This window comes from Euprymna scolopes, chromosome 5 (assembly GCF_053919585.1).
Source record: "Euprymna scolopes isolate OS-2025 chromosome 5, ASM5391958v1, whole genome shotgun sequence".
In the NCBI taxonomy this organism is placed as follows: Eukaryota; Metazoa; Mollusca; class Cephalopoda; order Sepiida; family Sepiolidae; genus Euprymna; species Euprymna scolopes.
In genome coordinates, this window is record NC_136486.1 from 85,036,518 (window position 1) to 85,061,244 (window position 24,727).

Here is a 24,727-nt window from a genome sequence, read left to right on the forward strand (position 1 = left end):
GTGTGGACGTGGGCGCGTATGTTTGTGTGCGCGTACGTATGCGACAAGTAATATAGCTTGAAATGTGAATGTGTGTTTTTGTGTGAGACTTGAAAAGGCTCGCGCAAGGCATCCCGTAAGTTGTTAGACTAGTTTACTGCTTCCTGCAACTCATTTCTCACAGTGGCTTCATCTAAAGAGCTAGAGACAGTTTGGAATGACAGTTTAAGACCTTGTAGGCTCCAATGAATGACTGTAGATCCCTCACAGTCTTTGGAGGTTAACAGGTCAAATGTAGCAATATAGTAGGGTCCTGCTGACAAGCATCCCTCAGATCTTATCCATCCAAAAATGGTTATTTGCTTATTATGGTTTGGCTAGAGATAGTCACAAGGACACTGCACCAAACTGAGGATAGGTCCTTTATGCTGTTACCATGACAATAAAAATCATCAGCAAGTTTTGTCACACATCCCTTTACCAGTAGGTTGCCAAGCACTTGACACATCAATTCCACCAGAGCTGTTTCCAATCCTACCCAATCCAATAGGTATCTATTGCACACCTTGTGTAGACACATATGCCTCTGAAAGGTGTCATAACAGCACAATATTTTATGGATTCCTTTGCCAAGGGAATTTGATAGAAGGTGCTAGTGAGGTCAGTTTTGATAATCCATTGCCACTTGCCTGTCTTCCTCACAGTGGATTCAATGCATAGCAGATGGCTGAGGCTTTGCATATCGACCAATGCTGGCAAATGCAGTAACTAGGCGGTGTCCACCACTAGATTTGTTGACTAGGTCAGAGGGAGTTCATATACTCCACTGCTACTCCAATATCTTCTGTATGGTAAAATACTCATCAAACTTAAGTTGTAATTCTCAGAGTTTGTTTTTATTATATAGGAGAAGTTAGCATCAAGTGCTGGTGTGAATGTGTTAATGGTGGCCTTGAAATGAGCAAATGAGCCGTTGTAGCCTGGCAGATCTTCTCCAAACACATTGTAGAACTTAGAATTGAGCTGTCAAAATTAAAACTTTTTTGAAGAATGTCATCTGGGAAAATGACCATACAGGTAGCGATGTTGTCTTCATGTTTGTTTGAGATTAGATAAGTGTAACCCAACCACCGATGATGGACGAAAATTGCCCCAGAAGGGGGCGGATCAGAGCTGAATTGCAAGAACTGTCTATCCAGACACACCTTTTAGACACTAAAAAACTGATTCGTTTGTTACTTATTTTTTTGTAAATAAACCAGTTTATTTCACATGTGTGATTTTATTTTATTTTATTTGTGATGGAAAAAGGGATCTTATGAGACCTGAGTTCCACTACACTCTTCAATTTCTTGTTCTCTCACAGTGGAGGAGCAGTCCTTCACGACTGAGACAATTTTTAATTTTGTTCCTTTTCTCCATGTTAAAAAAACAACTCTGGTTGGTGTCTAACCCTGTCCCGTGGGGAGGTACTATAAACAGGAACTCTCAGTTTAAGTGTTTCCAAATTCCTTTCAATTTTCCTCAACTTAGTTTTCAGAAGTATGACTTTCTATTCAACAGTTTAAATGTTCCCAAATTCCTTTCAATTTTTCTCGACTTAGTTTTCAGAAGTAATGTAATAGAGTAGACTACCCAGGTTTTCACATTCATTAGTTTTGCAAAAAACAAATGTCTTAAATAAGTATTTAATTATTTTTATGCAAAGACAATATATTTTAAAAATTATTTGCAATACTGAAAAAAGTAATAATAAAATTGTCATTATATTTAATTGTCTAAGCGTAAACATTACATGAAAAGACACAAGTCGGAACTTTTACGCATGGTGACGATTTTCACTCAATCACCACGTTCTTCGATATTTTGGGCTCCATGATAGAAAAGTGCGTGTTAAAGAAAGTGGCAAATAAACCACAAAACATAAACACAAAAATAGAAGAACCAGACGATAAGGTTATTTATCTCCCTTGACCGATAAATGGTCTTAATAAATTAAATTAAATGACGATGAAGTAACAGTGAAATGAAATCTCATCGATTCGACAAAACGTCTAGGGCGAGTTATCTCCCTTCAAGTAATACAGAAAAAAAAAGAAGAAAATAAGAAGTTATTAAAAGTAATATTTATGTGAGAAGAGCGATGTGATATTTCTAACAATAAAAAAATTAACAAATTAAACAGCGATTGTTTTTTGTTTTTTTTAACATAGTGACGCATTTTTCTAAAACCCCCAAAAGGTGAAGGTCTTCACTTTCATTACCAAGGTGAAGGCTGTACACAAAATGGCGCCCATCGAGGATGACAACAGTGAGAAAAATATTTTGTACAATCTCACTGTTCATGCCGAATGGAAGCTGGACACTGAATTATTTGTCAGTATATTTTTTTACTTTCTTTCATATTCTAGTATTTCATATGAGTTTTTGCTGTTATTGTGCTGTGTATGTTAATCTAATCGCATCTTTGTTAGCCTCAACCTGTTGTGTTTACGTGGCTGTTACAAAAATGAAAAGAGTTGTGTTTCTATGTCAACCAAACTCTCCTTAAGTCGCTATAATTTACTTAATCTAAAAATATTTATTGGAAAATAATTTATAACTCCATGGTGAGAATAAGATAGATTTGTAAATTAACACTCTCACCTAAATCACCTCCAAACGCACACACAAAAATGAGATTTAACTTTTTTAAGGCAATTACGTGTGAATACGCTATAAAACTTTCCGAAAGAAAAATCTCCTCAAACAATTATTTTAGTATTTAAAATCTGTTCATAAATTTAACGTAAAAATAAATAATATTTAATTCTCGGACCGTTCTAACTTTTTAAGGCTGTTAACTAAAATTTTTACCAGTATCCCTGTTCGACTGGCAAGGTCGTAAAACCAGACGTAAAAAAGTAGCCCCTTACGCTCCTAAAAAAAAAAAAAAAAAAGAGAAGAAAACACATACAAACAAACAAAAAACGCGCAGAATTTATCTATCAAGTCTTTTTTTTTTTTTTTTTTTCCTTGTAGGGTGTTACTGTTCACATGTCGTTTTGGGTTTGTATTACTGTACACATAGATTCGAAAAAGTTGTCAAAAAACAAATATATAACAAATAAATATTATCAAAGGCGAGATAAGTTACTTTTCTACCTAACTGGATATATTTTTTGTGTTTTTATTCAATGTAACATGTTCATTCAGCTCGAAAAACATGCAGTGTTTACCGATGTATTGGAAAATTCAAAATGGCGCCCAACACTCTCTTTAACATGGTAAGTTTGGGAAAAGGTGTTATAAATAATAAACTAGACAAAATACAATTAATAAAACACCGAATATATGTCAACTTATGTCACGGTAACATATAATGAGCGAATTTCTAACAGTATTTTGTCTAGTTTATTATTTATAACATCTTTTCCTGAACTTACCGTGTTAGAAAGAGTGTCGGCCGCCATTTTGAATTTTCCAATACATCGGTAAACACTGTATGGTTTTCGAGCTGAATAAACATGTTACATTGAATAAAAACACGAAAAATATATCCAGTTAGGTAGAAAAGTAACTTATCTTGCCTTTGATAACATTTATTTGTTATATATTTGTTTTTTGACAACTTTTTCGAATCTATGTGTACAGTAATACAAACCCCTCTTTAAAACTTCAAATATGACCTATTTTTATGAAATTTAATCCCCTGTATAAATTTTCTTGATATGGAATAATGGAAGTTGTCCCAATAAGTGCTCTCCTAACCTAAGTGGTCTATGGGGCAGAACCGGGTTTTCTTTAAGACTTCAAATATATCTTATGTTAATGAAATTTATATTATATGCATTACATTTTCTAAGGGAGACAATGTAAGTTGTTCTGTATCTCTACATTAACCCATTATGGGTCCTTTTCTAAGTAGACCAAGAGGACAGAACCCCCTTTAAACTTCAAAACATATATTTTATTCTATATTATATGCAATAATAACACAGCCATTCCTCATTTCAGAGGTTTTTAGGTGAAATGTTGAAGCTGGTTAATTGTATGTGATGTCAAGAATCACAGATGTCATATTGAACCCAGTTAATTGCATCTCTTCTACCACATCTGCAACATTTCTCAGTATTAGTATCCCTCGATTTTGACAGTAGACTTTTTGATTGTGGTAGTGATGATGTCTTCTGTCCTGGTGTTCTTTTACCTCTGTCTTTCCCCTTTCCTTTCCCTCTGCCACATTCTCTGGATGCTAAAGCAACCTCCTTAGCAGCAGATATCTTCATGAATCTGGTGTTACTTTCATCTGCTGTGATGCTCATATCGAAATCACTGTATTCTAGCTGATTCTCTCTCTCTCTTATTGCAGATTGAAAGTGGAGAATCAGTTGTTGGAAGAAGTCTCTCATCAAACTGACATACTTCACCCAACCCACTCTACCCTTAAACTAAAAAAAAAAGAAAAAAGTCAAATGAAATAACATCCAAAGCAAAAAAACATTCAAACCAAGACAAAACCAATTCATCTCCTCCCTTGAAGTTCATATTCATAAATATTCATGGAACCTAAACGATATAGAATCTTTTTTCCTAGTAAACTCCCCGGATATCTTAGCATTAAGTGGAATCAACCTGCACTCTTCAATCCCTTCTAACTACTTTAACATGACAGGATATGTCCCTCTCTGCTATAAAAACCCTGACAGATATAGGCATGGTCTTGGAGTCAACATTCGTACTACTGTCCCTTTTAACAAGTAAACACAGTCTAGAATCAGATGACCGGGCCTTCATGTGCTTTAGATTAACCTTGCAACATTGCATTAGATACATATATTTTCTCCACCATTCTCTCTCGAATCAGGACTATACCCTAATCAATCATGATATAGACAGTATAGATGCAGCATTTTCCTTAGATACTAACGCCCAGGTATATGTATTTGGTGACTTTAATGTCCACCACAGTAGTTGGCTTGGTTTCCCTAGTTACACAGATGCAACTAGTAGTAGCACACATAGCTTCTATAGCTCATTCTTAATACAAACAGTCACATTTTCAACCTGCTTTCCAGATCGTGATGATCAACAAGCTTCACTTCTATACTATTCCTAACTACAATACCTAAAAATTGTGTCATAGTCCACTCAGGAATGCAAATTACGTGATGATATATAACCTTAAGTTCTTCAACCTCAAATTGTTGCTAAAAATTACAAGATCCTTCAAAAAGTTTGAAGTCGGAGAACACACCAGAGATGGCACATTGACGAATATCTTTTGTCTTTCAGCTAAACAGTTTACCAATGAGACAACTGAATAGTGTAAAGCAAGCATTGAAGCACAGTTTTCCACATGAAAATACTATAGCAGACCCAACTCTTCCCAATGCTTCACTTCAACTTGCACAGTAGCAATTACACAAAGGTGGCATGCATTCCAACGATTGGTTTATCACAAGTCAATTACAAATAGATAAAAGTTTATAGAACCTAGAGATAATTGTAAGAGTGAGAGATAGCCACAGCCAAGACAAGGCATACTGAAGTGATCAGGAAATGTATTGAATTGCAGAAAATAGGATCTTGTGATTTCTGGAAAATTTGTAATAAAGTAATGAATAATGGACAATGAACAATTCCCTCATTATCCAACAGGTTTGAGTTCGCGTGCACGGCAACTGAGAAAACTAACCTGCTTGCCCGATGGTTCTGCCTCCAACTCTACCTAAAGTGAACCCCTCAAATCACTCTCTTTCAAATTTCCCTTTGTGAACAAAAGCTACACTTGTAGATTTAAAACTTGCCCCTTCTCATGTTCATGATATCATAAAAATCCTAATAACCTCCATCGTTCAAATATCCACAATAGAACGGGTTTGCCTAAATTCATACTGTTTGTCAGAAGCTCAGCATTTAAAAGATGATGGATTTGGTTAATTAAAAATTTCAGCGAAAAAGGGAAGGAGATTGATTGTGATAATTGAACAGGCCAGTTCTTTCGACAGAATTTTTGAAAACTAGTACAACAGAGACAATTTTCCAACTACCAGAGAAGCAAGGCTCGGCTAGTCATTTGTTGAAGAGTTTAGAGAGCTCAGTGGAACATTTCTTAATTAGTATAGCAGGGATGAGATCAGGCCCAAACACCTTGACTTGTGTTAGGTTTCTTTGGCCTTGGCTATAAGAGGTTGTATCTTGCGACTCTTGTATGAGCAGTAGTGAAGATCCTCATTCAGCACTTTTCTTCATAATCACCACTCTGATGCCCATTTCTTTTGGTGAGATTGACATTGTTTTACCTGGATCTTGCCACACTTTTTTTCATCTTCTCAATGCCTGCTATGATCTTTTCCCAACTAGCCACTAACTCCACATCTTCATTGCAATTCTTTAGCTCCCATCTCATACCTTACAGTGTATTTAAAGAGCAGTAAGCTGCAGCTAAGATTTCCAATTTTTTTTATTCTGAACAAATCATCATAATGCAGGTCACTTTCTTCAAATATTCCTGTGCTTTCCAGCCATCCATTGTCTTCATAATCATGTGAACAAACCGATTCTCATTAGATCACCAAAGTTAAGCAACATTGAACCTGGTCAGTACCAGATGGATGACCATTTGGGAATACCAGGCGCTCTATGTAGAATACAGACACCTCCAGCTTAAAAAAAACCCTAATGATTTCATCTCCCATGACAGGGATATATATATGACTGGAGATCACTTATGAATTTAATATTCCCTTGACACTTACTCCTTTGGAGGAAGTCAGTTCAACCTACCTAGGGTGAATGCTGCTGGATTACATGCATACATTGTCTTCAACTCACAAACCCACCAATAATCCATAGAAACAGCTATTCATTGCACTTTAACACTATTAAATACTTCAATGATTTTGAAATGAAACCATATCGAAAATTATTAAATTGTCTTGAATACTTTGTATAACATTTAGGGTTTGTGTTGCAAAGAAAAAAGAGTACACAAAACCTTAGCTCACTGCAGCAGCGTCGTCTGCCAGTTCTTTCTGTAGACTCGTTTTCACATCTCCCCCATCTGCTCCAGTGGCCTGTTTTTATAAAAAACAGAGTCCTCCAAATTTGCATACGTGCACGAGAGCACACAAGATTCTGCAAAACTGCATTGTTATATAAGGCCGCAGGCGGCATCTTAGACCTTTTTCAGCATCATGACGCTGCGTCGGCAAAGCGCACACTGAGGCCGTTTAAGAGGTAAGCCTGCGTTCCCACAATTTTCGCCACACCTAACCGTCATTGTCATATCTGCTTTACATACTGACAAAGGTAGGATGATTTTTAGAAATTGACTTCCAAACCACCCTATCTCTGGCCAAGTTTTTATTTATGCTCATTTCCCCCAGATTCATCCTTATTGCTTTCTCCCATATTTTCCTTGGTCTTCCCCTGCCAACTGCTTCTTTAATTACTTTACATCTACTAGTACTAACTCAAACCCTCCCAGGCATATTTTTTTCATTATGATCAAACCAACGTCTCCTGTTCTATGCTTATATATACTGTCCAACTTTAATTTTATTTTGACATCATTACATCTAAGCCTGTCTTTAAGACTCACATTATACACTACACCCAGCATATCATATATTCTTCCATGCAACACGTATCCTCTTACTCTTTACATCATCACTCTGTACGCACATACTTGATAGGCCCCTTAGTAACAGCAGAAGTGCCCACTCCATCCATTCCTATCTGTTGTCCAAGTTTTTCTCTGTGCTCCCATGGTACCACTTAGATAACAGAAGTTCTGAGCAATCCAAATATACTTTTTCCACATCTGGGTTCTCTATCTTTATTGTCTCACATTTCTTGCATACAAACTGTTTATCATCTCTCAAACTATATCTTATTCCACTATATTGGCATTTAAAATTCCTTTTCTCTTAGAAAAGTGTTTAAATAAAAGATATTTTGAATGAGTCACTTTTTGTTTTGAGAAATTTGAAGTAATATCCCCCTAAATCTATTATATTTTGTATGTTTTCTGAATATTTTGTACAAAACACTTTCGATTTTTCATTTTGATTCTTTTATTATACTTTGTAGAGTCGGACACAGAAAGACAACAAAGAATTAACTCTTTGGAATAAAATCACCTTCGCATCACCTCGTAAGACATTTTTTCTCTATTCTATTAAAATATTTTATTTGAATTAATGATTTTCAAATAACTGCAACATTATCTTCCTATATCTGCCATAAATTTTACTAGATTAAGCAATAAATTTTATGTGAATACTTTTATTATTTTTTATAGAAAACATCTGGAATTTTTTAAGAAATATTGGACTCAGATTACCTTTTAAGTAAGTATTTTCTCTTATTCCATTAAGCCTTTTCATTTCATATATCATTTCGTTTCTGTATTAAATGTGCATCTATGTCCAAAAGAAAAACAGCATCCATTTGATGCTTACTTTATCAGTATTACAGTGAATCTCAGCAAGGGAGATGCAAATTTCTGATTAGCTTTACAGCCAGATTATCTGACAAGAGTATAAACTGGACAATTTGGCAACAGAGACATGTTTATGCTGCACTCAGCTTAGCATTTTGTTACAATTTCTTATTGAAAAATGAAATCTTCAACTTGGCATTTAGAATTAATTAACCTCTTGCCTTTTTTACTGTTTTTTCTACTTATCTGTTCAAAAGCAACTGGCCCAGACGGCATTCCAATTATAGTGATGAAAAAGCTTCGACCAGAACTTGCCCCCATGCTTACAAAATTGTTTAAGCATTGCCTTAAGGAGAAGTGCTTTCCAACACCCTGGAAAACCTCGTCAGTATGCCCTGTATTTAAGAACTCAGGTGATAAATCATCCCCCTCTCAGTACAGACCAATAAGTCTCTTGTATGTCATGAGTAAGTTACTGGAATCCATATTAAATAAAGAAGTAGTCAACCACCTCAGCAGAAATAACCTCCTTAGTGACATGCAATATGGTTTCCGTTCTGCTAGATCTACAGCTGATGTGCTAACAGTTATATCCCATAGGATTAGTGAATCTCTCGACAAAGGCTTCCTTTCTAGGGCAATTGCTCTTGACATATCAAAGGCCTTCGATAAGATTTGGCATAAGGGCCTACTTCACAAGATTTCCAGCTACGGCATAACTGGAAATGTTTTCTCAATAATTAAATCATTTTTCTCTGATAGGTTCATAAGAGTAGTGGTTGATGGGCAGAAATCTGAGGCCCACAGTATTAATGCTGGAGTCCCTCAGGGGTCCATCCTAGGCCCAACTCTCTTCCTGATCTACATCTATGATCTCCCAAAACACATACTAAATTCATTCGTTGACATCTATGCTGATGACACGGCCATCTACGGCAACACATCAAAGGCCGTAAATGATGACGCTCTCTCTGATTCCCTCTCCTCTGATCTTGAGCGCGTCGTTCAGTGGGGGAAGAGATGGCTGGTTATTTTTAATGCATCTAAAAGCAAACTCCTAACTTTACATTATCAACGCTCTGTTCCTCATCTAGCATCAATTGAAATGGATGGCTCTCGTCTTGGGGAGGCTTCATGTTTTGACAAGCTCCTGGGTTTGACCTTTACTCCTGATCTGAAATGGAACACGTATATAAAGTCTGTTGCCCGGGCCGCTGGGAAAATGGTAGGATCCTTCTACCACTCCAGAAGATATCTCACTACTGATGCAATTCTCTATCTCTATAAAAGCCAAGTACGTCCAAAGATGGAGTACTGCTGCCACATCTGGGCTGGAGCTTCAAAAAATAGCCTATCCTGCCTTGACAAAGTACAAAATAGACTTCGTGGCTTAGTGGGGGATGCTCTCTTCTCTTCCCTGCAACCTCTCTCCCACAGAAGAGACGTTGCGAGCCTGTCTTTGTTTTATCGTTATTTCCATGGCAAGTGCTCGTCTGAGCTCCAATTTCTGGTCCCCCCTCGCCAATCCTTCATGATAAACACCCGTCTAGCTAAAACCACTGTCAGTAATTTCCCCCACTCTTTATCTGTACCTAAATCAAAATGTAGATTCCATGAACATAGCTTTTTTCTGAGAAGTGCACGCCTGTGGAATTCTCTTCCGTTTGCCTGTTTCCCACCTGGCTACAACTTGGACGTCTTCAAGTCCAACATAAATAAATTCCTGATTAATCACCTCCTTAAGTAAGACGCTTTATCAAATCTCCAATACCAGCTATTACTATGATATTATCCCATTGATTATTGTACACAAAATAACCCTTATCCCCGAGTGGCCTTGATAAGTGGTGATCCCCATGTAAAAAAACAAAAAAAAAAACAACATACTTTTTTTTAATTTATATAATTATCCTTTTTATGTATTTGATTAATGTAATTTGAGAATATTATTTATCAAGTGAGAAATATTTGGGAAATTTTGGGTTTAAAATTCTCGGTATAGGCGTTGCACACACATATGCACACATATTAATATGCACGGTATAGGCCTTACACACACACGCATATGTATACAGAATAGAAGGAAAAATAAATTAAGTTTATTTATTACTGCCACCAAAGAGGTTATGTATTCAGTCGTATTTGTTTAGTGAACAGTCTAGCATCCAAATCGTCACCAAAATTGATCAAAATATCAGTCATCATTTAATTTAAAAATTATTTAATTTTGAGATCTCTAGGTCAAGGTGACAGAAAAGGTAAACGTCACACTTTTGGCAATAACTTTGGTTCTCTTCATAGTAGATACTCACCATTGGACTGATATTGTGGGCAATGAAGCCCCAAATCTCAGATGACCTGGACCTGAAAAGTTAGGACATGGTTGGAATTTTTACACAATTTCAACTTGAATTATCAGGCAAAGGTATGCAGTTTCATGGCTGAATTTCAGATTAAGGTTTACTCTTTTCACCATATTCTGTCTGTTCCCATTTATATAAATAGAGTAAACTCAAGCACTGCTGGTTATTCATTATGGAGAGGCTATATTTTATGCATCACATAATGCTGGGATGTATGGAGACTAGTTGAGAACATATCTGGAAACCAACTCAGAAAGGTACTACCTTTCTGCAAACTGTTTAGAAATCAACATAAGAAAAAATAAATTGGGACTTATCACACTGCAAAATATAAAGTAAAACACTCATTTTGTACTTAAGACTTGTGGAAAATGAGAAATTATTGGTGAATCAAGTGTCTCAGTCTAGTATATTTAGTTTAAGTAATAGAATGCAAATATTGTACCAAAATTATTTAGAGTGCCTATTGAATGAAAACTCTAGATAATCATGGAAGAAGTTAAATGATACAAAAACAAAAATCAAATACTTTGTGAATTGAGAAAGAAACTTCATTTAAATTGTTTAATTATCTCTTATTTTTCAGCACGGGTTTACCATGGAGTCTCCCAGATGGATTTATACATTTAATGAATTGCCAGTTGGCATGGAATATTTCTGTTGGCAGGTAGATATTATTTTTTACTTGTAGTTATCGATTTTATAAGAAAAACCCAATTTTGTTGGCTAATTGAAATGTGGGAAATTTAAAAAGTTTGGTTATTAGATCAATTGTTTAACTGTGATGTTGCGACTCACAACTTAGCTTTATATATATCAATTTATACTTTGTTCAGTCAGAAATTCTCACAATACATACACATATGTACATGTGTTTATATAATTTTTCCATGCATTCTCACATCTGCGCAGTTGATTTTCTATATGTCAGTATGGTGATACATTTATTTTCATCTTTTGTTTTCATAAAAACTGATTTGAAAATGTGTATGAATGATTGAACTTATATCCTTGTTTGTAGTGAGAGTTTTTCCCATTAACATTAAAGTGATTAACATTGCTTTAATTGGAGGAAATTATAAAAACAAAATCGGCTTTAGTGTGAGGTAAATATTGTATCCTTTCAACAGTAGACTTTTCCATGAATCTTTCCTATCAGTCTATTATGTTTTGCCTATAATTTGTACGAATCTTTCAATAACAATATTTAAATCTACATTGAAATCTCTAATTTGACTATTGTTATCTTATCCAGTCTTTCTTGTTTCATTGTGATATTTTATTTCATTTTTTTATTTCTTTTTTACTTTAATTCACTCCAAACTGGGCACTTTGCCACTGAGTCATAAGGATCTACTATAAAATAAGATCCATACCTAAAAAGGCGTCCTAAGTTGGGAGTTGTGCAGCAAGATGTTTGTTCACATTAAATTTAAATTTCTGCATGTTAATACAGTCTAGGAAGCAGGGAGTAGGGAAGGAATTCCAAAAGTTAGTATAGGGAAAGAGGCTATTCAAGTAGAAAAGAATGCCTTCCGGCATCTGGGGACCTCTACAATGAAGAGATTGAGATTTTTCTGATTGCCGGATTGGTCAGGGGTATTCATGTTGTGGAGCAAGTTTGTCAAAACGCATTCCATGAATGTACTTGTAAAACAAGCACATGGATATAACATTGCGGCAATGGAACAAGGGCTAGAGCTGAGTAGGTAGAGTGGGACCTATTAGATTAGAGATTCTTTTTTGGTTGCTAGGAAAGGCTAGTAATTAATGCATCAGCCCAAATGCCAGGTGATTTTGCAGAGATATAAGATAATGGCAGGTATGAGAAGTTTTCTAGCATGGTAGAGGGAGCCCACCTTTCTTGCAACAGCTTTTGCAATCTTCTATGTATTTGTTCCAATTCATGTTACTTGTGAATGTTAGGCCAAGGAGTTTGAATGATAGACTCTTAGGTAGGATACTATTAACCATGGCAGTCTATGGTTAAAAAACTTATAGTTGTAAATCGAAAAGAGCTTTGTCTTAATCATATTAAATGTTACCATTCACCTATGTCTTCATTTATGACCATAAAATCAAAATGAACAAGGGAAATAACTTGTATTTTATATTGAGTAATATATTCTTTTTCTGTATAAGTTAAAAAATGTGCAAACAAATTAAAATGACTTTATGGCATTCCAGGCAATGTCAGGTAGGTAAAGCTAGTTAAGTATAAACTGGGTTGCTATCTAACTGAATTGTTTATTATTAATTCATATTTCTTTAAAAATTAATTGATCAATAAATTTTTTTTTTCTAATTAACAGATTTGGTCAATTGGTTGCTATTCTGCAGGATCAATTTGTCGAGATAAGGTATGTAAAAAGTATAAACTATGGAGAAATGACTTTTTGAAAAAATTTTAATTTTGAATAATACATAATGATAATAATAAATAATGCCTATTTACTTGCCTTCGCATGACGACAGTTAGGCACAAGGTTGCTTTTTCATTAGATTAAAATAAAGAGTGTGAAAAAACAAAAAAACAATATTAGTAAGAACCTTTCAACCCTTTCTAAATAAACCACCCACTGTTTTTCAGTTTGTTCAGAACTAAAAACAAACAGATCAATCTCTAAGTAGGAGTGAGTCTAAGTGGGAGAAAAAGCAATGAGTTTGGAGAATGAGTGGTGTCCTTCCAAGATAAATGTAATTTGGGAGAGGCCGAGGACAAAAGATTGTAAATGGGAACTGAGCATCTTAGACATTTTGATCTTAGTCAAAAGGTCAATAAAGAGTATTTTTCCTCTAAAGTTATTAGCATAGTAAAAGTACCATCATTAACAGGAAAATAATACAGAACAGACCTTCTGTTTGGGCACATCAGTTACAAACAAACTCACTATTGGGATACTATAAGGTTTTGCTTCTTTGCTTAACACAACTTTCTTTTTGTATCTCTAATATGCATTGATCATATTTCGAATTGATACATTCCAAAAGTAATGTCTCCTATTTTCATTCTACCCGAATACATCAGAATGGATTGAAAATTGCATTGTTATGATAACTGAACTTATGCATTCATGACCTGAAAATTTCATTTCCTTGTTGCAGATATCGACAGTGTCAGACTAAGGAAGCAGTCCCTGTCATAGACGTGTGTCAGAAGCAGAAATGCCTCATTGAATTCCTAGCAAAAGTGCATTCAGAACAGTGATGACTATGTAGAAAAATAAATTCTGGAGCACAAAAGATGTTCGTTTTAATGGTACCACTACCACTATCACCCCTGCCTTCATAGCTCTTCAACCTTTTGAGTTAAAATAATAGGAGGCTTTACTTTTGGAATGACCCTCGTATGCATAATCAACATTGCATGTCTTGTTCATGGTTACAGTTTAAGTATTAATAAATGTATATCTTCTTAACCAGGCTCTAATTTTGTCTTTTATTAGTGATGTGTGCATATTTTTCAAGCAATGTATAATATACTTTTTGGCAGTCCACATGTTTAGAGAATTCGATTGGATTATCTAACCACATGCTACCTTGAAAAAATAAGAATATCCAATATTAATATTTTTCACCTTTTTCAAGTTGAATTATCTCTATGCTAATATGGAAAATTTATTAGAAATTGTATGAAAATCATCATCATCATTTTAATATCTGTTTTACTACTGGCATTTATTGGATAGCTTTTGGAAATTGACTTCCAAACTAACTTATCTCTGACCAAGTTTTTTTTTCTTTCCCATCCATCTTTATCACTTGAATTTGTCTTGTCATTGACCTTCACCTGTGAACTGAAACCTGCTATCTCAACTATTCTACATCTATTGACCCAAGAACATTCATCCATCCTTTCAACATGGCCATACTATCAAAGTAATCTATTCTATACACATCTCCCTATACTGTTCAGATTTAATATCCATCTGAGGTCATCAGATCTAAGCCTGTCTTTAAAACCCACATAATACGTCTGTCATATCATTCTCATATCATTTCGCTCCATACAAGGCATGTCCTCAACCCTCATCTGATTAGGTTTCCCTTCCATGCATCATCACATTGCAGATATATATCTGATAGACTCTTTCTTTGGTTGATAGTGGTAATACTTTGCTGGGGAGTAATGGCAGAAGTTCCATCAAATTTAAATATAACAGCAAGTATTTTTTAGCAAATTCAATTATGAAAACAAGATACTCTGTAATCTGAAAGGATATCCAACATAACTGATAGAGTGATTGCTACCTTCAAAATATGTATGTATATTGTTTTGAGTCTAAAAGCAAGTTCAGAAAATTGCTAATAGATTTTATTTTAATAAAAAAAAGTAGATAAAGTTAGGCTTGTTTATCTCTTGTTTGATCAAATACATTATTTCAAAATACGATTTCATTTCAGATCTGCTCGTGATGATTACAGTAGCACATTCAGCCGAGCAGCAATACTTTCTGATCCGTATCCCCAGTGGCGACAAATTGCCTGGAGTACAGATGGAACATTGCTGGCTATTTCTCACAGTAATGGAACAGTTCAAGTCTTTGATACACTTGGAACCCATTTATTTGATATTCCTTCTGTAAGTATATTCACATTTTTAGCTCAAATGAAATCCAGTTTAATCTTTTCTTTTAAGATTTAGTTAGGTGCTTGTTGAGATTTATAAGTATGTACAACAAAAAAATGAATAAATAATGAAATTCCCTTCTATATTAACTTATGATAACTCATTTGGGTGGAGACCATGTTTAATCTTTTCTGTACAATTTTTTTTCTTATGTCATTAAGAGTTTTTTTTTTTTTCTAATTTTTTTAATGTTACATTATATATTCAGTGATGAGCAATTTTTTTTTAATGTTGGTGTTGTGCACAATATTGTCTGTCTTTATGCATATAAAAGCATGAGTAATTATAAAATAATTGAATTTAAATGGAGAATTATTTTTATTCATACACTGTTGTCAACAAAGACCAATCAAGTATATAAGATTTAAATTTTTCTATTATTGCAGGCTATGACAGTTCACTTATTGTAGAGGAATGCATTTAAAATTTTTATATATAGGACACTAATCACTGAACAAAAATGTATGTTAAAATAGTACTACCAAGATAGGAAATTTTTAACTGACTCACTGCAGTTATAACAATATTTCTTTCAAGGAAAACAATGTTTTACAGAAAAAGGAAACTACAAACTTGAAATCAGTTTTAACAAATCCGTTTTGGTTTTAGTGATCTTCATATAAGAATCTCTTTTGAGCCATACACACAACCTATCCTCTAATCCATCAAGAGTTATTCTGGATTTATCTGTGAAGATCAAATCCAAAACCATTCACTTTATATTTTTGAGTCCAATTTTGGCATTTAACAACATTAACGCTAACTCTAAAAGAGATTGGTAAGCACATTCCCTGACAGCACCTAATCTCATCTAAATCAGTGGAATTTTTTGGCACTTAAAAGTGACATTTTATAAACTATACACATGTCAGCATTGATTACAGCCAGACACATTTTAAAAGATTTTTCCTTTGCACTGTACATTACTTCTTTCTAATGTTTGGAAGTGACTTTTTAATTGTAAGAGGATCCATTTTGTAATACTTCAAGGCTGTGTTTTGCTAATTACCCAGATTCTAACTGGTTGGGACTATAAATATTACTACTAGCTTAGCAAAGTACAAGACTTAACTGTAGAAGTAATAAATGGTAACTTCTGAGATAGTATTTGCAATCTCTAGTTGATGGTTTTTAGTTTAAAAACCTTCGACATGTTTATTGAAAGAGCCAATGTAGTTACTTATTCACTCAAAATTTGCATCTGAAATAATTTTAACTTTACCATTTTTTGATTATATAAAATTAAAATAGAATATATTAGTCACTAGCAATAAGACCTGACATTGCTCAGAATTGAATGAGAAACACCATATCCTTTTTCACTATCTTCATAACACCATATTATTTTCTTTCTTTTATTGCTTTGGGTTTACCTCCTCATGTTTTCAGAATAAGTTAAAGTTTGGAAAACTGTGTAAATTACTGTCTTATACATGTTTTAAATTTATTTGAAATTGAATACATGTATTTAAAGTTTTAAGAGGGTTCTGCCTCCTTAGCTCCCTTAGAAATACAATTAAAAATCCAAGACCACTTCTGTTGTTTGCTCCAGAAAATTTTACATGTGTATATACTTTTAGTTTTTATGTAGATTCTCTAACTTTTCTTTCTATAGAAAACATGCACATAGATTGACATATATCTTTATAGATTTCAGCAGAAAAAAATCAAAATGATGTCTGTGTAATAGCTCTTAAAGAAATATAAGATTTTAAGGAAGTATATGAATAATTGTTATCCAAAATTGAAGTTATTGCAAAAAATGTGATTTCCATATGTTGAAAACTATGTTACTAAAGGTATATTTAATTATTTGCTAGTAAATATTTTTATTATTTTAATAATTTTAATTTGTTATATAAAATTGTATTATTATTTTAGGTTGATGATGCAAAATCTTCTATGGATTCAAATTTTCCTTCAAATCTAAGAAAAACGATTGCAGGTCTTATCTTTCTAGAAAATTCCAGTAGTAAAGAAGGGTATGTATTAATGATGTATAAAAGTGAATGTCTTAATGATTTATGAAAAGTATATATTACTATTGTATTAAATGGTATGTATGTATGATTATGTATATTATTTAATATTAATAATTTATTAAATCATATGCATTGATGACGTATTGATGTTTTAATGGGTGTACATGATTGGTTTCTATTCATTCTTGTTATTCCAACCAGCTTTGTTCATTAATGACTGTAGAATTATGCTCTGATTATTTATTATATAAAATAACAACAATTTATCATTGAAAAATCATTATTATATTCTTACTCTTTCCTATATATAAATCTTTTCAAAAAAGACATAATTTTTTCAATTCTATAGAAATATGACTTTATGTAATCTGGTATCTAAAATATTTGTCATTCAATTTCAGGGTTGCATATCTTTTGGTAATTACCTTTTCTGGAGATCTGTATAAATATTCTGTTAACCGTAATGGCCAGTTCCAGTTATTGCACTCTTTCAATTTCACATCTCACCATCAACAAGGAGTGACTGTAGCAGCCTACATTCCCATCCAGAACCTTCTCATCATTGGTAGCCATGTTCCTGCTGCAGCTGGAATAGATGAGTCTATGCTAGAAGCAGAACAACATGGCCTTAGTTTATGGAGGATTTTGTCTTCTTTTCCATATTACAAATTAGTTACAGATTATGAAGGTGATATTCTAAAGGTAAGCTGCATTCATTAAGTTTCATTTTTTGCTCTACAACATGTGTTTGTTGGCACTATATTAGTTGTTTGGTGTTTGTAACCCAAATTAGGGATATTATTTAAAAGGAACATAGCATTAAACCTCACTAATCATTAGGCTTGATATTATTTTAATTTTTTTATGTCGACCAAGGGAAGAGTCCATCAGGCATGTGTCCAATTTGATGATGTATGGAAGTGAAACCTTGCCAGTGATGGTTGAGGATGTATGTTGCATGGAGAGCAATGATAGAAATGATACAATGGATGTGTAATGTGAGTCTTTAAGACTGGCATAGATCTGATGACCTCAAAGGAAGATTAAATTTGAACAGTGTAAGATGATGTATGCAAAGCAGAATAGTTCATTGATATGCTCATGTTGAAAGTATATATAAGGGTTTTTGGATTAGTAGATGTAGAATAGTTGGAGTAGCAAGGTTAATTGGTAGAGGGAGAACAAGGAAAATATGGGGAGAAATGATAAGAATGTTGAGAAGGATAAATATAGACCTAACTAGAGATAGGTTAGTTTGGAAGTCAATTTTTTAAAGACGTCTAAGAATTCATTAATTAACCTATGAGTAATTTCACTGTTTTATTCACTGTGGATTTTTGTGTGTTCACTGCTTGTAAAGATTGAATTTCAACAAACTAATTTGAAAATAAATTTAAACAAAGGATTATCATTTTCTACTGTATTGTGCATTGTAGAAATACAAATATCACTTCTGGGCAATCTGATTTTTGACATTTGAGTTAATACTATGTTCTGTGTAAATGACTGCAATTTTTGGGTGGGTGGGTACTAGGATTAAGCAGTATAGGAGTATAGAAGCCATTCATTTTCTTGAGTCCTATTTTGTCAAGCTTGATGATAGTTAAGTGAGTCGTTATACATAAACAATAAAAAACAATGAAAGCTATTGACAATAGGTTCAGAGTGTGAAATAAATTAACCATGCAATGAATTTTGTGAAATAATTGTTAGTTTTGTTTTGTTTAATCTAGTTTACTTAAACATGACACTAAAAACGTGGTATGATTTAAAAAAATAAAATAAAATAATGATAAAAACAAAATAACTATAAATACAGTTATATTGTAAATAAGTGTAAAATACTCCTTGCTTTTAATTTAAAAAAGCAAAAGTCTCAGTTTTTTAACACCAATTCTTGTTTATAATGAACAAAAAGAAAAAAATAATATAAAAATAGAAATATATTTTATGATGAAAATAGAAACCATGGCATATGTAATTATGATATTTGCTGGATCATTTAAAATATATGCTCCATATCCTCCAACTTTCATTAAATCTCTGCCGTTTTTGGCAAATTGGCACATAGTGGTTAATATTTCATGAATTAGATTAAACTTCACCCTGAAACCTATCAATGGTTAAGGTTTTCTAAAAATAAAAAAAAACGGTGCAGTTTTCAATGCACAAGAGAAACCGGAAAACTGCCCATGATTAGACAGATGCCAAATCTTCTCAATTATACAATTTCAGATTTAGTATTGTGGACTGACCAATGTGAACAAGCCCCTCTTAGAGATATGAGAATATTAAAAAAACTATTGAGATTTTAAAATGATTTCAAAATTTATAGAGACATGTCATAGTTCAAAAGTATTAGATATTTTACACAGACATTGTACATATTTCTTCTTGAATATTAATAGTTAATATTTCCTTTTCTTTCTCCTTTTAAGTCAAAACAAAAAAGCTTTTTAAAGAAGATAATGCTTCTACCAAAACTGACTTGGCAAACCAGCAAAGTAAGTGGTCATTTTTCTTTCTTTCTTTAAGAATAAAATAATTTAAATGATTTCAACTTATTTTTTATTAATTAATTTTTTAATAAAGCTTTGTAGAATGTTTGATACAAGAATAATTTACAAGTTTTCTTTTATTTTTACTCTAAAATAATTCAATGAAAATAAATTCTTGATAGTTTTATGCCTGACACTTTTTTCATACAATACAGTTACAACTAAAACAAAATTGAATCTCATTTTGATATTTGGTAATTTGCTTTTAGGAGTGAAATTTATTTCTATAAAACAGTTAAATTGTTGCTATTGTAAATGGTAATGTATAAGGCAAGAAAACTCTAAAATTTCTACATCAGTAAGTAAAGTAGGTTTTTAAAACTGTGTATAATGGAAAAGTTTAAGAATTCTCACCTGTTGAGAAATCAAACTAGTTCTGGCAGTGGAGGAGGTTTGATTTGTAGAAATCAAGTAATGTTGCAAAAAGTTTTCATTTGTATACAATAAAATCTATCATGAACATAAGGTTTCAAATATATTTTTCAATAAGATAAATCCTTTTCTTTCATGATTTTAAATGTGATACTAATGCAAATAGATTTAGCTGTTGTGTTTCCTGCAACTTTTAGAGTGTAACAATAGTTAATATCTACAATTAAATGTTGCTTAGTGGTAAAGAGAAAAAAATACCTCTAGAGCAAACATTTAAGTAATTTATTTCAAGTTTTCTATCTGGTGAATTTTAGTTTTTTTTTGCCTTATTTTAAATCATTTTGGGGAAGTATAGAATAGGCTCAGCCAAATTCCAATAATGTTGGATTGACTTACACTCTAATACTACTGGGCTGGGAAATGTATGGACACGCTTATCTATGAGTAAAATGGCAAATTGTGTTCAATAAATCTAAACCATAGCCTTCATAGCTGTACATTCATGTGTATGTAAACACTGCAGATTGTTGCGAACCATAAATGATATGAGAATGCAAAACCACTGCTGGTCACCTGGAATGTTGGTAAAAAAATATTGATGATGTTATTTTCAGAGATTCACTCCTTCACATATCCTGTATTGATTTTGCTTCAAAGATGAATTCTGAAAAGATGTGATCTACAAAGCAATAGGTCATATGATTCTGTATTATGGCTCAATTCTAATGTAGCTTATTATAAAGTTTGTTTGATTAATATATGTATAAATATATATATAATATGATAATAATATATAAATATATATATATATATATATATATATATATATATATATTTTTTTTTATTACATTTTCACCCCAAACAAGGCATATTGCCACTTTGTTGTAGGGGGCTACTATCAGGGACATGGGCATCAGGGGTACCCTGTAGGGAGTTGGGCAGCAAGATGTCGGTTCATGTTGTACTTGAACTTCTGCATGTCAGTACAGTTGGGGAAGCAGGGACCTGGCAGGGAATTCCAAAGTCTAGCTGTCCTGGGGAAGAAACTACTGGAGTAGAAGGCTCTCTTACATCTAGGAATCTCTACTATGAAGGGGTGGGATTTAGCTGCTTGTCAGGTTTGTTGGGGGTATTTACGTCGAGGGGGCACAAGTGCTTGCAGTTCGTCAGAGCATTCACCATTAAAATACTTGTAGAAAAGGCAGAGGGATGCAACATTTTGTCGATGGGACAGGGGCTGAAGTTTAGATGACAGTTCAGGACCTATCAGATTGGCGACTCTCTTTTGAATCTTGTCTAGGAGCGAGAGACTAGTGGTAGATGCACCAGCCCAAATATGACAACAATACTTCATACATGGGCGAATGGTGGCCTTATAGAGGTATAGGATACTTTCGGGTGTTAGTATCTTTCTAGCACGGTAGAGAGAGTCTACCTTCTTCGCAGCGGTCTTGGCGATACTCTCGATGTAATTGTTTCAACTCGCGTTTCCTGAGAGCGTTAGGCCGAGGAGTTTAAAGGATGTACTTTCAGATAAAGAGTCATTGGCCATTGCTATTGGTGGTAGAGAAGGTTTCTTGTAATTATTGAAGGAAACGAGTTTTGTCTTGGCAGCATTGAATGTGACCATCCATTTATGTCCCCATTCCACTACAGATTGGAGGTCATCCTCTAGTGCTTCTGCCATTTCTTTAGATATGTGTTCATTTGTTTTCCTGTCGTGTCTGTTATAGAGCGTGGTGCCGTCAGCATATATACTCATCTCACAGACAATTTTTTCGGGGAGGTCATTTATGAATATTAGGAATAACAGAGGTCCCAGGATAGACCCCTGAGGCACTCCCGCATTTATATCATATTGTTTAGATGTACGACCGTTGAGGACAACCTGGATTTTTCTCTTATCTATGAAGGATTTAATTATATTATGTATTCTTCCAGTGATACCATATGATCTAATTTTCCTGAGAAGACCTTCATGCCATACCCTGTCAAAAGCCTTAGATATATCTAGAGCTACTGCTCTACCCTCCTCCGCTTTGTCCAGTGACTGGTATATACGTTCTGAGATTGCAATTAGGATGTCTGCTGTTGAACGGGCTTGTCTAAATCCATATTGTTGGTCAGTCAGAGGTTTAGCATCTGTAAGGTGATGGACTAGAGCTTGGTTAATTATTGTCTTTCGCCAGAATTCTTGAAAACTGGTACTACAGAAGCAGTTTTCCTGCAGGCAGGAAAGCAAGATTCATTAAGGCATTTGTTGTAAAGTTTGGAGAGAACTGGAGCTACTTTGGTGGAGCACTTTTTTAATAGCACAGCCGGGATCAGGTTCACATGCTTTTGCAGTGTCAAGATTTCTTATGATAGCATGCACCTGAGAAGGCGTGATTTTCAGATTGTCAAGTGTGGCGTCTGTCCGCAAAGGAAAGTCAGGGAGAGGGTGGTTGGCAGGGTCCAGTGTGGAGTTGGAGGCAAACCGACTGGCAAGCATGTTAGCCTTCTCAGTTGCAGAGCAAACAACTTCATGATTCTTGGATGGTGGGGGAATTGTTGAATGTCCATTATTTACTATACTGTTGTAGATTTTCCAGAAGTCACAGGTTCCTAATTTCTGTGCTTCGATGTTTTTTTTGGTGGTTTCAGTAAATTCTCTCTTAGCTGTCACTATTTCTTTCTTACAGTTACTTCTGGCTTCTATATACTTCTGCCTGTTTGAACTGGACTTATGTTAGTTAAATCTGCAGTACGCATGCTGCCTTTGTGCGATGGTGGCTGCACAAGTAGAAGTAAACCATTGGGGAGAGTGGGGCTTGCTATAAAACTTCTGTGTGGGAACATGTGCTTCAATTGCTGTTTTGAACCATTCAGTGGTCTCATTTGCGCACTGTTCAGCAGGAAGTGAAAAGATATTTTGCCATGGGGCATCCCTGATGAGATTCCTGATGGCTTCCCAGTCAGCCTTGTTATAATATCTCATTGTTTTGAGTAGTGGCTCTAAAGTTTAGGGCTATTTCAGCTATTACCACTGCATGATCGGCGTTCCCAAGTGGGCTGTGGTCATTAGTTACAGTCATTGGGAACTGTGGTCAGAAACAGATCTAGAAGTGATGCATGTTGTTCTTGCTTGTCTGGGAAACGGGTTGGAAACGTAACCATCTGTGATAGGGAATGAGATATAGAGAAGTTATATGTAGTCATACCAGCTGCGTCTGTGTGAGTAGAAAATCCAAGCCAGTTGCTGTGGTAGACATTGAAGTCACCAAACACATGCACTTGTGCGCTAGTGTCGAGGGAAAGTGCTGTATCTATGCTGTCAGAGACTTTGTTTATTAGGGTACAGTCCTGTGTCGAGGGAGAGCGGTAGAGAAAATAAAAGTAGCTAATGTTATGTTGTATGTTAAGTCTAAATCACATAAAGGCTTGATCATCCGATTCTAGTTTAGTTTCTCTAGTCAAGGGGAGGGTGTTCCGAATATATACTCCAAGCCCATGCATATGTCTGTCAGTCCTTACGGCAGAGTGGGAGATATCCAGGCATGTTAAGGTAGTTAGAGGGGATGGAGGAGTGTAGGTTAGTCTCACTTAGTGCTAAGATATCCGGGGTGTTTGTTAGGAGAAATGCTTCGACATCATTTAAATTAGTTCTAAGCCCACAGATGTTCGTAAATGCAAGCCTCAAGGGAGAAGGCAGGTTGGTTTTGTTTGAGTTTGGGCCTGGTTTTAGCGTAATGTTTTTATTGTACTGTCATTTTTTTTTTTTTAAGAGTTCCAGTTTAGGTAAGGGATGCTGAACAAGTGGTTATGCAGAGTACCAGACATGCAACACAAGCAGACCATCAGTTGTCCTGCCATCTACTAGGATTGTGGCCTCGGGATAGCCCACCAGGGTCCCTTTTCATGTGCGACATGGCACTACAAATAACCCAATATTATACAACTGTTGATGGAGCAGCCGCTCTAAGCGCTACCAAAGAGTTAGGGCTCCTGTAGTCGGGAACAGCAGTCCGGAACTGTCTATCAGGTACCCTCAACTCATCAGACGATGGTTAACCCAATCTACTTGTACTGGCATTATGGCATTCAAGCACTCCCAAGTGCCCGGTTTAGGGGATGGGATGTGCCGGGAGTGGGGAAAATGGCGTTCATTGCCCTAGTCAGGAAACAAGATCGACCACTGAAGGTCTATCGACTCTCTGTGATTCGACCTCTACGCCTAGCTAATAGGCAAAGAAGGAGTATGGAAGCCTAGTGCCTATCTACTCCTTAAGCAGTTTAGGTTTGCAGACCGGTAATTTGTTTGAGTCACCAGCTCTAGGAAGGTTGTCATCCAAGACTGGAGAAGCCTTCCTTCCCTTAGGTTTAGCTTATATAAATGAATAATAATTCAGTACAATAATTATAACACAATAGCTCAA

The 24,727-nt window shown here is 34.6% G+C and overlaps 1 protein-coding gene across 3 annotated transcripts in view; it reads left to right on the forward strand.

Annotated features, from left to right (window-relative positions):
- Window positions 1-2,203: 2,203 nt before the first annotated feature.
- The window catches only part of LOC145276919 (NBAS subunit of NRZ tethering complex-like), a 199,874-nt gene continuing 177,350 nt past the window's right edge, over window positions 2,204-24,727 (forward strand). For 2 of the 3 annotated variants that reach the window (XM_080128386.1, XM_080128388.1), the window contains exons 1-9: window positions 2,204-2,355; window positions 8,056-8,119; window positions 8,267-8,315; window positions 11,357-11,437; window positions 13,083-13,130; window positions 15,175-15,352; window positions 17,282-17,382; window positions 17,784-18,084; window positions 19,821-19,886. In XM_080128386.1, the coding sequence (XP_079984512.1) occupies window positions 2,266-2,355; window positions 8,056-8,119; window positions 8,267-8,315; window positions 11,357-11,437; window positions 13,083-13,130; window positions 15,175-15,352; window positions 17,282-17,382; window positions 17,784-18,084; window positions 19,821-19,886 (978 nt within the window). In that variant the 5' untranslated portion in view covers window positions 2,204-2,265. The remainder of the gene's footprint in view (window positions 2,356-8,055; window positions 8,120-8,266; window positions 8,316-11,356; window positions 11,438-13,082; window positions 13,131-15,174; window positions 15,353-17,281; window positions 17,383-17,783; window positions 18,085-19,820; window positions 19,887-24,727) is intronic. The other variant, XM_080128387.1, reaches the window with a different exon arrangement.